Genomic DNA, 15,664 nt, shown 5'->3' on the forward strand with positions numbered 1-15,664 from the left:
ACTGCCTATCTGAACTTAGCTAAGGCCTTCAGTACAGTACCCCACTGGGGTATCATGACAGACTCGCCAAACCGGACATAAATCCCTACATAACTAACTGGATTGCCAGCTGGCTCACACATCTGACCCAGGAAGTTAGGACTGGTGATACAAATAAAGTAAGGGACTGGTCATCGGTGGGATACCTCGGGGCTCAGTGCTGGGCCTGCTTCTGTTTGGTATCTACATCTTGGAGGTAAAGGATAATTTCAAGGGCCTTTGACTGACTGACTTAAGTTTGTAGATGACTGCAGATTGGGAGCTATCATAGATTTCGCCCATGACACAAACATCTTGCAAGAGGGTCTTACACAGACAAATGACTGGTGTCAAAGCTATGTATTAAAACTCAATGCCAAAAAGGGCATTACACTGCCTTTTGGGAAAACTGACACCAAGGTTAATTAATCGATGAATAAGATGCATCTAATATTTGACTCTGTAGTTGGGGATCTGGGAACATATGTAGATTGTAATCTAGGTTTTGACCAACACTTGTCCAAGGTAGTAAAAAAATCATTCTATGTTGCTCATCTTATAAGTTGGGGCATGGCATCCTGGTTCAAAGAAATCATAGTGCCACTTTATTTTAACCTTATCACTTTCGTTATGGAGTACATTGCCCCCTTCTTCATACTTGATTAGACATGTGCAACAGTTGGAACACCTTTAGAGGTTCTTCACCAAACGAATACAGGGTATAAACGCATTGTCCTATGCAGATCATTTTAAAGCCTTATCTCTATACTTGGTCTCCTAAAGATTACTGAAAGTCAGCCTATGCTTGGCATACAAGGTATTCTCGAATTAAGCTCTGGATCTTTTGTACACCCACAAAATGAACAGTACCAGAACCACTGGATCAAAGGATTGAAGTTTTGCTTGCAACATAAATATGGACATGTTGCCGAGACAGGTGTTTGCTTGGAAGGATCCCCATGCTGTGGAACAGACTCCCCATACATGTAAAGCAGAGTCCATCCCTAAAACATTTCAAGTGTAATCCTGAGCAATGGATGGGAAATCAAAAATTCACCAGCAGTCTGGCCCCAGTGCCACTGATTAGACAGAGACCGTATCATGATCCCACAAAACCTTTAGCAGCTTCTTAACATATTCCTGCAAATAAATGCGCATGTTACAAGGGGAAACAATTGGGTAGGGTTGTATGGTTAGGCTTATAAAGGCCCTGGTGGTCATTAGCCTGGTGTACACCTGTGAACCTAAGAACAGCAATAGTCTGGCCCCAGTGCCACTGATTAGACAGAGACCATATCATGATCCCCCAAAACTTTTAGTAGCTTCTTAACATACTCCTGCAAATAAATGCGCATGTTACAAGGGGAAACAATTGGGTAGGGTTGTATGGTTAGGCTTATAAAGGCCCTGGTGAGCGTGGTGTACACCTGTGAACCTAAGAACAGCAACAGTGGGCCCCAGTAATGTCCCAGGATGTCTCCTAAATTGTACGAAGCATGACTCTTGTGCAGAAAGATGACCATTACTGTTCTCAATTCGTGACTTATGAATGGAGAACTGCTAAAGTCATCCTTCTGCATTAGGACTGGCCATCTATGGATCCCAGAAACTAAAGACCTAGAAGTCCAACTAGTCTTGAATGGAAGTCATGGAAAGAATGGTCATGGAAATGATAAATAATGACATAGTTAACCTTCAGACACTGGATCTAGTCTAGTTTAGTTTCATCAAGGGAAGATCATGCCTATTCAACCTGGTAAACTTCTTTGAGAAGTTTAACATGACAATGGATGAAGGCAGAGTAGTGCATACTGCCTACCTTGATCTGGCCAAGGCATTTGATACATTAACCAGCTTGGCAAACTGACATAGTTTGGCAAAAATCACAGTGTTACCTACTGGATAGCCAGCTGGCTGTCGGATAGGACCTAAGAAGTTTGGATAGGAGAGTTCACCTCCACAACGAGACTGATTGCTAGCAGATTCCCTCAGGGTTATGTGGTGGGTCCACTCCTGTTGGCATCTACCTCTCAGAAATCAATGACTGCATTAAGGGCTTTTGGCTGACTAAGATTGTTTGTTGCAATCTATAAGTCATAAAATCCCCCCACGACGCTAACATCCTCCAGAAAGGGATGATACAGGCAAATAGCTGGTGCCAGATCCATGGTCCAAAACTCAGCATCAATAAATGCATAATAGCATCTTTTGGAAAGGTGGCTACACCAGGAAGCTACCTCATTGACAGCACACTCCTAAGAGTAGACACAGTAGTTGGGGATTTGGAAACAAATGTAAACAGCAACCTGGCTTTCAACCAACCTGTTTCTAAGGTACTAAGGAAGTAGTTCTCCTTGTTGCTCAACTTATAAACAAGGGTATGGCATCCAGGTTCAAGGAAGTTGTCATTCCATTGTGTTTGGACCTCATCAGACCAAAGACTGAGTGCAGTGCCCCTTCAGTATTTACCCAACTAGGCACATGCTACAACTGGAACACTCACAGAGGTTCTTCATAAAAAGAATGCAGGGTATAAACAGCATGTCCTATGAAGGTTGCCTCAAAGCCCTATCCTTTGTAATCTGTCCCCCATAGATTGTTGAGGGGCGATCTATGTGAGGCGTGTATGACATCCTTGGATCCCATACTTCAAAATTAGCACTTAGGAAGCAGTCCAACTCCAATAAACACTTTTTAAATTCAGCTTCACGAAGTAAAAAGACATCCACATAAACGTTTCACATATAAATGCGCTTTCATCCTCTCCTGACTTCATCAGATAAAATGCATAAAGTCAAAGCCATTTTTATATTTGCTTAATTAACTTATCAAAATAGCATTTTTCATTCAATAAAATCATTCATTAACTATATAATATTTGCTGTCTTATAAATTTAAATACTAAAACATAGACACATACGTTTATATTAACTACACAAATATTTAATAAAAATTCATTTATTCTTTTTATTAAGAAAAATTCTTATAAAACACAATAAAATAATATAATGCATATATAATTTAATTGTATTAAACTAGCAACAAAGTACTGGCTTTGACTTGATGCATTTTATCTGATGAAGTCAGGAGAGGATGAAAGCGCATTTATATGTGAAACGTTTATGTGGATGTCTTTTTACTTCGTGAAGCTGAATAAAAGTGTTTATTGGAGTTTATCTGCTTCCTAAGTGCTAATTTTGAAGTATTGGTAAATTTGGGCACATATTCGTTTTTTGAACAATCCTTGGATCCCAGTCAGATGAACCATTTTCATATCCGCAAATCAAATAGCATCGGAACCACCCAGTCCAGAAACTTTGCTTGTGATGTAATTAGGACTTTTTGGAGGGACAGGTATGTGTCTCAAATACCCTGTCTCTTGAATAGGCTTCCCATCCAGGTGAAGCATAGCTCTTTCCTAACCGTAAACTGGACCAGTGCATGGGAAATCAGAAATTCTCACCTGGTTTAGCACCTATGTCTATAATGGGCAGAGGAGGCCTGCAAATGTTTGACCAGCCATGCTTTAACTTGCATATAACCATTAAAATATACCCCTAAAATAAGCTCTGTGGCACCCAAAAAAACTTGCTGGATATTTAGGAAGCTTGGCTAGACTTGTAAGGGTCCTTGTGGCTGTTGGCCTAGCATAGATCTATGAGCCTATTTTCTAAACAAGCTACCTGTTAAAAGAAATAAGAAGTATAAAGCAGTGGAAAAAGGCAATGTTATGATTGCAAGGTAGAAAAAATATTGTGTAGAATTAGTAAAATGTTTTGGGGAAAGTTTAAAATGAGTAGAAGTATGAAGAGCTCAAGGACATGAATATGGAAGTGGTATTATATAGAAGAGATGAGCAAGGAAAAATGAGGGAACTGGTAAATGGGATAAAGTGTTTTGTTACAATTTGGAATTTGTGGACTTAAGATGATGGTTTATTGTATAACAAAAATAGAATAGGTGAAGATGTATTGGCAAAAATTGGAAAAACAGTATTAAAAAAATGTGGTGTACTTTTGCTGTTTTATTGATAAGCTATTGTAAGTAGTGGTGTTGATAAAGAACATTGTAAGTAGGATAGATACAAGGTTGTAAATATGTAAGTAATTGTACCAGTTTTTTACAGTATTACTATGCAAATATAAAGAAAGAAAAACAGCTACCACCAGCTCTGGCAAATGGGACCTCTATTTAAGTTTTCATTTGAAGAATGGCACATTCAGAAGTTCTTCACTTTCCCCCTCCCCCTTGGCTGCAGTGCAGTGTCAGTATTGTAAAATTAATCAAATGCAGGTGTTAAACTTCTGGAGGCAGGGCAGTTGTGTACAGTGCCCTAGAATTGAAGCGCAAGATAGACTGCCGTGTCACAGAATTGAGGGGCAAGCTAGACTATGTGAAGGAAGCACACAGATACTTCCTCCCCCCCCCCCCCCCAAAGTACTCAATAGAATCAGTGGTATTTTACTGGCTTCAGCACTATGCAGTAGTATAATTGAACAGTGTGTTGAGGTTAGCATAGCAGATTGCTAATTATTATGACTGTGCATTCTGCAGAGTTTTTTTTTTTTTCAGGAGCATTTTAGACCAGTCTTCCTCCTTGTTGTGCAGTGCTGTGCAAATTAACATTTTCATTTATTAATCTGACACTATATGCTGTGGGCAAAAGCACAGCCTAATATGGTGAAATAGTTTGTTTTGGACATGGGAAATGCAGTTTCAACAGTCTTAAACTGACAGATTATTTAATTTAATCTTTCTGAAGATTAGGACAATGGTGATGATGATATTGCTGTCTTACAAACAGCTAACCAATGCACGCTTTGTCTGTACAATGTTAAGTTGTCAATCTTGCCTTCATTCTTGCTGGATGGGTTCGGAGCCGATCCTCTCGGCTCCGACTCTGCCAATGCTAAAGCTCGAGAGCCAATTCCACTGGCTCGAGGCTCCCCTATATCCCACAATGCTAGGCGGTAACCACCCTGATCTCGTTTGCCACTATAGCTGACAAGGTGCTTTTCTACCGGCTCAGGCAGGTGAGTTAGATTTTTACCTTATTAGGTACTTATTAAACCCCCTTTTTTGTTCTCATGCCATTACTTCTTAGTTTTTTAAGTGATTTAGATAAATTGACCCCTGTTTGTCAAGTCCTTTTTCCCCTTTCTTCCCTTATCTTGTAGGCCTTCGGCCCCTACCCTACCCCCAGTCCATTAGTGACTAAATTACTTGTCCCTTTCTGTTAAGGGCTTGTGTGTGTGTGTGTGTGTGTGTGTGTGTGTGTGTGTGTGTGTGTGTGTGTGTGTGTGTGTGTGTGTGTGTGTGTGTGTGTGTGTGTGTGTGTGTGTGTTTGTGTTTTTTCTGGCTTGTTTTAACCTTAATAATTTAATTTAATAAATAATAATTTTTCTGTAAGGGTGTGTCTGTTGGGTGCTGTGCCAGGCACTCTATGTCAAAAGAAAAGGTCTCAAGCTTCCAGAAGTGTGACTCGTGCTGTCAGAAAATGTCTCTGACAGACTGTCACACTTCTTATGTGTATTGCCTGGGGCCTGTACACCTGCAGGACTCTTGTACTGTTTGTCGTGGTTTTAGCCCTAGAGTCCTGCAGGAATGCAAGAACAAGTTAATTTTGTGGGGCTTATTAAAGCCTGAAGGCCCCCCGACTCAGTCTGTGTCGGGGAAGCCTTCCAAAACTTCCACACAGTCTGCTCCGGCTCCAGAGTCTACTGCTGGAAAGACTAAGTCGGCTTCGATATCGGCTCCGGCTGGAGCCGATGTTTCCAAGCCTCATACGGTTACCTCGGCTCCGGCTGGAGCCGAGGCTGATAAAACTCCGGCGGCTCTGATACTTTTATCGGAGCCACAGTCTAGGAAGAGGTCCAGATCCCTCGGCTCCGTGCATTCGGCGCCAGGATCCCCTCTCCTTTCTGAACGGAGCCATAAAACTCATTCCTCACGGTCTTCCAGGTTATCTGACCATGATTTGCAAAGGGTAGTGAGTAGACTTCTCAAGTCCGAGGCACTGGCCCAAATGTTGCATAGCCCGACTCGCCAGTCAGTGGCTATTTCCGTTCCGCAGTACATTCCTCCTCCGACTCCTTTTGAGTTCGGAGCCAGGGCTTGTCGGAGCCATGGCTGTCGGTGTGTCGGATCCGATACTTTCCCTTTCGGCTCCTTCGTCTGCTCCGATCTCCTCCTTGGAGGGATCTCGTCGGCTCCGAGGGGGTGAGTGGCATCGGACCCTTGTCCGACCCCGCTGTCCCTCTCGGGGCTTCGGCGTTGGTGAGTTCGGCTCCGACATCGGCTTCGGAGCAGTCTGTCGGTGCCGGGGGAGGTCCTTGGCTCTTCGGAGCGGGGGCCTCTGGCCTTGCCTGATAGGGGTGCCTTCGAGGTCATGCGGAGCATGCTAGAACCAGGTTCTGCCCCACAGTCTGCTCCTTCAGCCCCCCCATCTACAGTGCCTGCGGTGATTTCTACTCACCCCCTTGTCTTAGACCGCAGAGAGCCAACTCCTCAAGTTTCCCCATTGGGAATTTCCTCCTCTTCCGAGGCCTCTCCTGACCCGGCAGGAGATCCCCCAAGGAAGAGGCAGTGCAAGAGGAAGCACATTGACTCCCCTGAGTCTATCACCTCTGACACTGACTTAGAGGAATCTGAAGGTTCCCCTCGATCCCCCTCTGAGGATGTCTCCTTTGCTGACATAACCCTTCGGCGGATGAGTCAGTGTATCTTGAGGCGTTTGGCTCTCGCCCTTCTACCTCCTGGGTGTCCCCTCCCTTTGACCCCCTTATGGAAGTGGTGGCAAGGAAGGCTTGGACGGCTCCTGATTCAGTGGAACCCACCCCGAGGAGACCATCTAAATTTATTACTGCCCCTAGAGATAAAGATTTTTTATCCAAAGGTGTCTCGGTTGATGCCATGGCGGTGGCTGCGGCCACTAAGAAGGAGTTAGCTGATCCTTCGGTTCCTGTCCATCCTCCTAATAAGGAATCTAGGACCATGGACAGGTACAGCAAGCGGATGTTCTCATCAGCGACCTTTTCGATGCGTTCGCTGAATTACTTATGCCATTTCACTCGTCCCTAGAGAGATTTACTCAAGGACATGGGTGAACTGATAAAGGATCCTACAGCTGAGGGGTTCAAAGACACAATGAACTCCCTGTTGGCAACCCTGAATTCCATCATTAACTCCTCCATGCGGCTGATATCATATGCTGCAGACTGGGCGAGTAGAGCCACAGGCACAGGTGTTGCCTTACGACGTCACGCCTGGATGCGGCTATGTAACTTTGCGGACCCTTTCAAGGCGTCCTTCACCAATTCTCCCTTTGATGGATCATCCTTGTTTGGTCCACAGGTGAAGGATACATTGACCAGGTGCGAGGTAGAAGGTAAGACTCTCTCTGCCGTAGGAGTCTGTTTTTCTACCCCTTCTAGACCCTATCCCAAAGGTCAGAGGGGAGGAAAGATGTGGTTCCACAAACAATCCCAGGGAGTCTCATCTGACGCACAAGGCCGATTTCCCAGAGGGGGGAATAATAATAGATGCCGCCCTAGAGGCAGAGGAGGTCCGCAAAACCAGGGTAGCAGAGAAATGTTCTCTGACAAACCCTGTCAGCATCCCTGAGGGGCTGCCCGGCTGTCCACCTTCGGAGGCAGTCTGGGGAAGATTATCCCTGTACCCAAAAGCCTGGCTTTCCCTTACTCAAGACAAATGGGTACAGTCGATCATATCAGAGGGTTACAAAATTCCCTTTGTTCACATCCCATCCCAACCCAAAAGATCCCTTCCAGACATTCCACCCGGTCTAAGGGAACAAGCAGCATTAGAAATTTCAAAGCTGCTATCAAAAAGAGCTATCCAACCAGTCCCAGCAGACCAGCAAGGATCCGGAATCTACTCCAAATTCTTTTTGGTGCCAAAAAAAAGCAGGGAACTGGAGACCCATACTGGATCTTGGCTACTTAAACAAGTATGTCAGGAAAACAAAATTCCGGATGGTCACGCTACAGTCCATTCTACCCTTCTTGGGTCAGGACAATTGGATGTGCTCGATTAAATCTTCAGGATGCGTACTACCACATCAAGATGAACAGACGCTCCAGGAGATATCTCCGCTTCAGGCTGGGAGCCAGTCACTACCAGTTCAGGGCCCTGCCCTTTGGTCTCACTACAGCCCCCCGTGTGTTTACCAAATGCATGGCAGTGGTCGCGGCTCACTTGAGACGTCAAGGATTCCAGGTGTTTCCATATTTAGACTGGCTCTTTACCGCCACTACCAAACATCAACTTCTTCTATCCAGGGACTTCACCATCCGATCTTGCCAAGCTCTAGGCATTTCGATAAATTTTCCAAAAATCTGCCTTGTCAATCTATTACCTTTATAGGCGCCATCTTAGACACACTCAATCTTTCAGCCAGACTCGCAGAGCAGAGTGTGTGAGACATTCGGAACCAAGTTTCCCTTCTCTTACAGTGCAACAAAGTCAAAGCCAGACTAGTTTTGAAGGTGTTAGGACTCATGGCATCAGCTATTCCCCTTCTCCCCTTAGCTCGCTTTCACATGAGGATCCTCCAATGGATGCTGTTTACTCAATGGTCCTTTCAACAGCTCCCAATGTCCCATACCACTTTGATAACCCAATCATGCAAGAAACAACTGTCTTGGTGGATCACATCACCTCAGCTTCTCTGAGAAAGACCCTTCACTCCCCCCCCCCCCCCAGTCGCCACATTGACAACAGACGCCTCCCTGATTGGCTGGGGGGGGGGCATTATCAGGGCAGGACAGTTCAGGGCACGTGGCAACCTTTCGAGTGCCACTTGCACATAAACGTCTTAGAGATGAGAGCAGTGCTTTTAGCGTTGCAAGCCCTTCACGACTCTCTTCCCACTGGGACTATTGCAATTCAAACGGACAACATGTCCGTAGTGTGGTACATCAACAAACAAGGCGGAACCAGATCATACCCTTTATGTCAAGAGGCACTCAGACTTTGGCAATGGGCGATCTCTTCTCAGCGTTTTCTGATAGCAACGCACATTCCCGGGAAATCCAACGTTATTGCAGACAAATTTAGCAGAGCAATTCTCATGCCCCAAGAGTGGTCTCTAAAGAAATCAGTTCTAGAAGAAGTATTCCTAAGATGGGGCCAGCCTTGCTGCAATCTTTTTGCTACTCCCCAAAACAGCAAGTGTCACTACTTCTTCACTCTCTTCCCGTTACCAGGCCATCCCACCAGAGACTCTCTAGTCCACGATTGGCCCCGGGGACTTCTATATGCCTTTCCCCCCTTTCCTCTGATATCTCAACTAATTCGCCTTGAGAGTGAACAATGATCCTCATTGCCCCTTACTGGCCTCGACAGATATGGTTTCCCTTTCTTCATCATTACCTTTTGGAGCAGCCTTGGCATCTGGACCCAGTACCAGATCTGATAACCCACCAATCGGGTCAGCTGCACCAATCTCTGCCCTCTCTGAACCTCACAGCATGGTTTCTCTGATTCCAACCTTAGCCAGGCTTCCCGCAATATCTCGCTCGGTCCGAGATATTTTGATAGCCTCTCCTAAATCTTCTACCTGGAAGATTTATAATAGCAAATGGAAACGCTTCTCCCTTTGGGCAACATCAAGAAACCTAGATCCCTTTACTGCACCTATCCATACTATTCTAGACTTTCTAGCAGAACTCTTTCATTTAGGATCTTCTGCATCTACCATTAGAGTTCAATTGGCTGCCATATCAAATTTTCATGTTTGTGTTTGAGTCTAGCATCATGGCTCACAAACTCTGTAAAGCCATTTTAAAGGGCGTATTTCTTCTCAAACCTCCAATCAAACATCCCCCGCCTCAATGGGACTTGAACTTGGTTCTGGCATCTTTAATTCTTCCCCCCTTTGAACTGGCGGCTTCATGTTCTTTGAAGTTGCTTTCTTGGAAGACACTCTTTCTGGTAGCTATAACTTCAGCGAGAAGGGTATCTGAACTCCATGCTCTGTGCAGTAGTCTTCCTTACTTAGTGTTTCACAAAGACAGGGTATCCCTCTGTACTAATCCATCCTTTTTGCCTAAAGTTTCCTCTCAAATTAACCTAAACCAAACTATTGATCTCCCCGTCTTTTTCCCTAACTATTCTAACAGATCCGAACAAAAGCTACATTTCTTGGATGTTCATCGCCAACTTAGATATTACTTAGACAAGACTAAACAATTCAGGAAATCTAATCAATTGTTTCTGTCATATGCAGAAGGGAAATTGGGCCTTCCAGTTACTAAAGTATCCCTCTCTAGGTGGCTCACCTCTACAATTACCTTCATCTATGAGATTAGACATCAGAAACTACCCTCAAGACCTAGAGCTCATTCAACTAGGGCATTAGATACATCCGTAGCTTTTCAGGATAGGCTGCCAATAGATTCCATTTGTGCAGCAGCCACCTGGGCTTCTCCTCATACATTCATTTCACATTAGAAATTGGACATGTTTTCCAGAAGCCGTGCCAATTTTGGTTCCACTGTTCTCAAGAGTCTGTTCAGATAGGCCACCCGGGATAAGGTGCTAGGGATGCGGTCCCATCCAGCAAGAATGAAGGCGAGATTGACAACTTAACATTAAGAAGTTATGTACCTACCATAACGTTCCATGTTAGTTGTCTTCTTCTCGCCTTCTTTCTTGCGTCCCACCCTCCTTCCCCCAAGCATGGACAGACCGACAGGAATTCAGTTTGTGTTCTTCCTTTGGAAGTTGTCATTCCCACACGTTCTTCCACCTCTTTTATCCTTGCTGTGATCTGCAATATTTTTTTACGCAGATTGTTTTGAGGTAGGTTTCCCTACTCCATTCTTTGGAGACTAGGATTGCTTGGTATAGCTATCAAACGAGATCTGAGTAGTTACCGCCTAGCATTGTAGGATATAGGGGAGCCTCAAGCCGGTGGAATTAGCTCTCGAGCTTTAGTATTGGCCGAGTCAGAGCCGAGGATCGGCTCCGAACCCATCCAGCAAGAAAGAAGGCGAGAAGAAGACAACTAACATGGAACGTTATGGTAGGTACATAACTTCTTATTCATTCTCGTAATGAAGCCTGTCAGTCCAGTTTGTTTGCTATTTTTTTTTCTCCTGTGGATGCAAGATCAACCATCTTATGCTTCCTTTTGTGTGCTGCATTGCATTAATTGAAACTTTGAATTTTTTACAGTCAGTTGAGAATTTTAAAACAGATGAACGTGAATTTCTGCAATTTGGATATTTTTACACTCGGGTGCACTGGTATTAGCATGTAATATGACCTTTGTTTTTCCTTTTGCACTGAGAAGGTATATAGATGTACACACACATGAGTTACAGCACAAATTTATTGTGTTGCAGTGTTCATGCTTTGTCCACATAGAAAGATTGATTGCTTTTACTGATGGTCTGTCTGCATAATGTTTTCCTTTATGTTCACTGTTGTGGTATAAAAGACTGCAAGAATTTTGTGTGATTCCTTGAATGGAAATAAGTTGGTATATTTGCCTAAAAACCCAAAAGAAAGTCACAGTTGTATAGCTCCCCACGTTTGCACGTGCATGCACACACACCCTTGAAATGAGCTGACACAATAATATAAAAGTAGAGACAAACTGCTTTTTGGTACAGTAGAGAGTCTATTTATCCAAACCTCGATTATCCAAAATTTCAGTTGTCTGAACGTAGCCCTCCAAAGTTTTCAGATAGGAAAAATCATCGTCTGAATATGTAAAATGTTATACGTATTCACTTGTGCATGTTTTTTGAGCTTGTAGCCCTCTCGGGTGTGAAAACTATTCTTTATTGTCTACCGGAATTACTGAATGGTTGAAAAATGTGTTCCCTGCATGCAGACAAACAAGATTTTAGAAGTTTTTTTATTTGGTTCAATTATATGCTTGATTATCTGAGCAGTTTGGTTATCCAAACTACCCTAGGTCCCAGTTAGTTGGGATAACTGATTCTCTACTGTAAGTTATGCTTTATTGGTTCAATGGTAGCGCTTGGGATACTGCACTGTCAAAGATCTGTGCAGTCTGCAAAATGAAATAAATGATGCCTATCAGTTGTGGATGCACAAAGAACCCTCAAGTGACTGTCATTAACTGTTTTTTTTTGTCATTCATATTCCTACTTTGTCAGCAGCATTGGCAATAATAAATAGAAAGTTCTACTAAGTAATGTGAATTCTCATCCTTTTTCTGATTTCACAGAAATGAAGTCAGTTTAATGAGTTATGTTTATCTTTTCTATATTTTGTTTAAAGTGTGATTATTTTCTTTTTTGTAGGTTTGAGTGGACGTTTTGTCATCACATCACTTCCTACAATTTATCAGTAAGTTTTGGTGCTCCTTTACCTGTTAGCAGTTTTAAGTTGTGTATTTGTCTGTTTTTGCTGTTAGCTTATTCTATACAGCGATCATTCTGGGTAACTGAATTTGGTCTGTTTTGTTTATGTTCAGGTAGCGTGATTCTCTCCATTTTTCTGGGAAAAGTACCAGGAAAATCTCAAATCTGTCAAGTATTGGAAAAATACTTGATTTTCATAGAATTTGGCATTTTGGAACATAGCACTCTCTTAGCATAACTTGTGTTCATAGCTTTCAACAAGTCAGAGACAAATTTCAACAGAATCTGGGACAAATCCAGAAAAAAATAGAGGACAATCAGGGACACTTTTTTTTTTTTTTTTTTAATATTAGTATTATTGAACTTGAGACATTGACAGAATAAAAGAATATGAATTAATGTACATTTTCTGAAGAAAAAGAAGTCTATAACTCTTTAAGTAATGACAGTGGTGTTAGTGTAATTCACCACCTTTCCTCCAAAAGTCACCAGTTTTAGATGGGATTAAGAGGACAGAGCTAAAATTTGAGTCAAAATCAAGGACTGTAGAAAGGTGTGCTTGTGTTTCCTTATGTTTGGTACTTGTTATACATTCAGTTTTTTGCATATGTAATGTTCTTACTTGTGATGGAATCAATAGGATGATTCACTTAAAAGTCATGGTTATTCATAAATTTCATTTTATGAAAACAGCATTCCATTTTTAAAGAACTATAAATCTGTGTACTTGGTTGTGTTATGGTGGAATCCTGGGAATGACTGGAAATTGCACTTGAGTCATGCTTATAAATCATAAATGTCATGGTTTTAAATCCCCCCAAAATCTCAAGAAAATGTAATTTAATTTTCCTGGGCTTTTTGTCTCTATGCCACTGGTGCTGACTGGACATATAGTGCAAACAGACTGTTAAGTTGCTGAAAACTGTAATCCACACACAGTAATGAAATAAGTATTACAGTTGCAGTTAACTTGTGGATCCCATGCCATTGATACTGTAGAAAACTGCAGCTCTACAGAAATATTTAAGTTTGAAATAGGAATACGTATTTACAGGTTCTCTTCAAGCACATCTGAAAGTAGGCAGTTTTTTGAATATTAGCCATATTCTTATGTTATTAACCCATATTCTTGAGTATTGCTAGTCAGGTTTTTAAGCTTTTTTTTTACTACAGGCAATAAGAAGGGCAAATATTCTAGACATTAAAAATGTGAAGGAGATACTGTGTGGAATTGGACTAGCTAATATACTAAGTCAGGACTGCATACTTTAAATTAGACTCACAATGTCACTTGATATTTTAGAGTATTTGATGTGGGCACACTATTTATATGGACCGAAATGTGTTCATCTGACAATGAAACAATGTGCACCTTGAGACTTTTATAAATGTATAAACCAGGATCGGTGCATCTTTTAGTATCACTTTTACTCAGGTTTTCACATCTTCATTTTCTTAAAGATGATTTGCAAGATGGGATGCCTTGCTTTTATGTAGTTGTATCCTTATTTGCATCTTTTTTTATGTAGCTGCTTCATCCTGTAATTCCGTATGTGATTCTATGTCACCGTTGCAGTATTCTAAACCAAAGGGATCTCCCACCCAGGGCAACCTGACACTCTGCTAGTAGACCAAAGCCTAATGGTCTTGTATGAGCTGTATGTCAATCCTATGCTCCCCACACATAATGTAGGGCATAAAAGGGATTTAGGGACACAGCTACCCAGAACTTCTTTGCCAAAAGTTTGGACACCATTATTGCTAGTTGATCACCTGTTACAGGATCTGGAGTTGACCATTTCTTCTTCAAAGTCTGGATTTACTGTTAACTTCCAAAAGTCCATCCTAACTCCCTCTCAGGAACATGTGTATTTGGGATGCCGAATTCAGACTGTCAATGTTGACCTTTCTTTCACCTCCAAATGTTTTGTCTTTCACAGCCTTCTTTTAGTTTCTTCTTCCTCTTTTTTTTTTTTTTGCCATGCCAGCCAGGGAGTTTCTTCAGGCCCTGGGATTCATGCTCTCTTCTGTTCCAATACTTCTGTTTGCCAGACTGCATGTGCAGAAGCTTCAGTGGTACCTCAGGTCAGTTTGACTGCAGCATTGTCACCCTCTGGATTTCTGTGTACCTCTCGCTTCCCAGTTTTATTACATCTGAGTGACCCCTCCAGGTGCATCTGCAGTTAACTCCTGCTGACGCCTCTAGGCATCAAATATTGCTGGTCATATGTGTATCAATATTTCCAAAATTATGCTATGTATAAGGTTTTAAAAGATTTCATCTTAAAGCTCACACACAATGGCAAACTCAACTGCATTAATATTTGACCTCTGTGTAATGCAGGTAAATAGATATTGACTGCTGTTTTTATGATATTATTTTATGTAGATAGAATTTTCACTTTTTTTAAATATCTGAACAACCAAGTAACACAGACAGAGAAGCTCTAAGCTAGATGAATAAAAAGGCTGCTTGACAGTATGTGGGTAACTTGAGTAGTTGCTGAGATAGTTAGTTGTTTACAAAATGTTACAAATGTAAAAGTTACTGTGTTTGCTGTGACTTATAAAATTCATATTAAGACCTAGAACCTGAAGAATACCACCACAATAAATAGTTTTTGCTGTAGAGTTTGCCATTTATATTTCTTTCATAACCCCTATGGTTCCAGAGATATGAACATTTGTTAGAAACAAATTAAGTCCTCACATTTCAGTCAAAGTCTTTGGCTCCGCCCATTGGAAGTTACAGTGCAAACTTCCTGAGTTCCATTTGTGTGAATGAGTTAAAGAAGGAATTTGAATGGTGGATTCAACAGTTTACTGTCAACCCAGGCCTGCATTTTCAGCCTGCAGTCCCTTCTCGAGAACTGTTCTCACTGATGCCTCAGACATGAGGCGGGGGGCTTCTTTTGGTCACCTGAAAGTTCAGGCTCTTTGCCCACCACCCCCAATCAAAAGTCAGACCAAATCAACATTAAAGAAATTAGAGCTGTGATTCTGGCCCTTCAAACTTTTCACCCTATGTTCTCCAGCTCCCTTGAAGGTGTACACAGACAGCAGTACAGTGGTGTGGTATGTCAACAGGCAGGGAGGCAGAAAATCTTACCTCCTATGCAGAATGGCTCATCAGACTTGGGCGGTGGCTCTATGTTATCAGTTAACTCTTCAGGCAGCATACATTCCCTCAGCGCAGTCGAGTGGCAGACTCTCTGAGCAGGTTGAAAACACAAGTTCATGAATGGATGCTTCACAGAGGCATGTTTCTGGACATTGGCCATCTGTGG

The 15,664-nt window shown here is 42.4% G+C and overlaps 1 protein-coding gene across 1 annotated transcript in view; it reads left to right on the forward strand.

Annotated features, from left to right (window-relative positions):
* TMX1 (thioredoxin related transmembrane protein 1) overlaps positions 1-15,664 on the forward strand; it is a 369,569-nt gene that overhangs the window by 112,020 nt on the left and 241,885 nt on the right. The window contains exon 3 of the mRNA XM_044074320.1: positions 12,318-12,363. Within this exon, the coding sequence (XP_043930255.1) occupies positions 12,318-12,363 (46 nt within the window). The remainder of the gene's footprint in view (positions 1-12,317; positions 12,364-15,664) is intronic.

The sequence above is a fragment of the Protopterus annectens genome, chromosome 6.part0 (assembly GCF_019279795.1).
Source record: "Protopterus annectens isolate FY-2018-M chromosome 6.part0, PAN1.0, whole genome shotgun sequence".
NCBI lineage: Eukaryota > Metazoa > Chordata > Ceratodontiformes > Protopteridae > Protopterus > Protopterus annectens.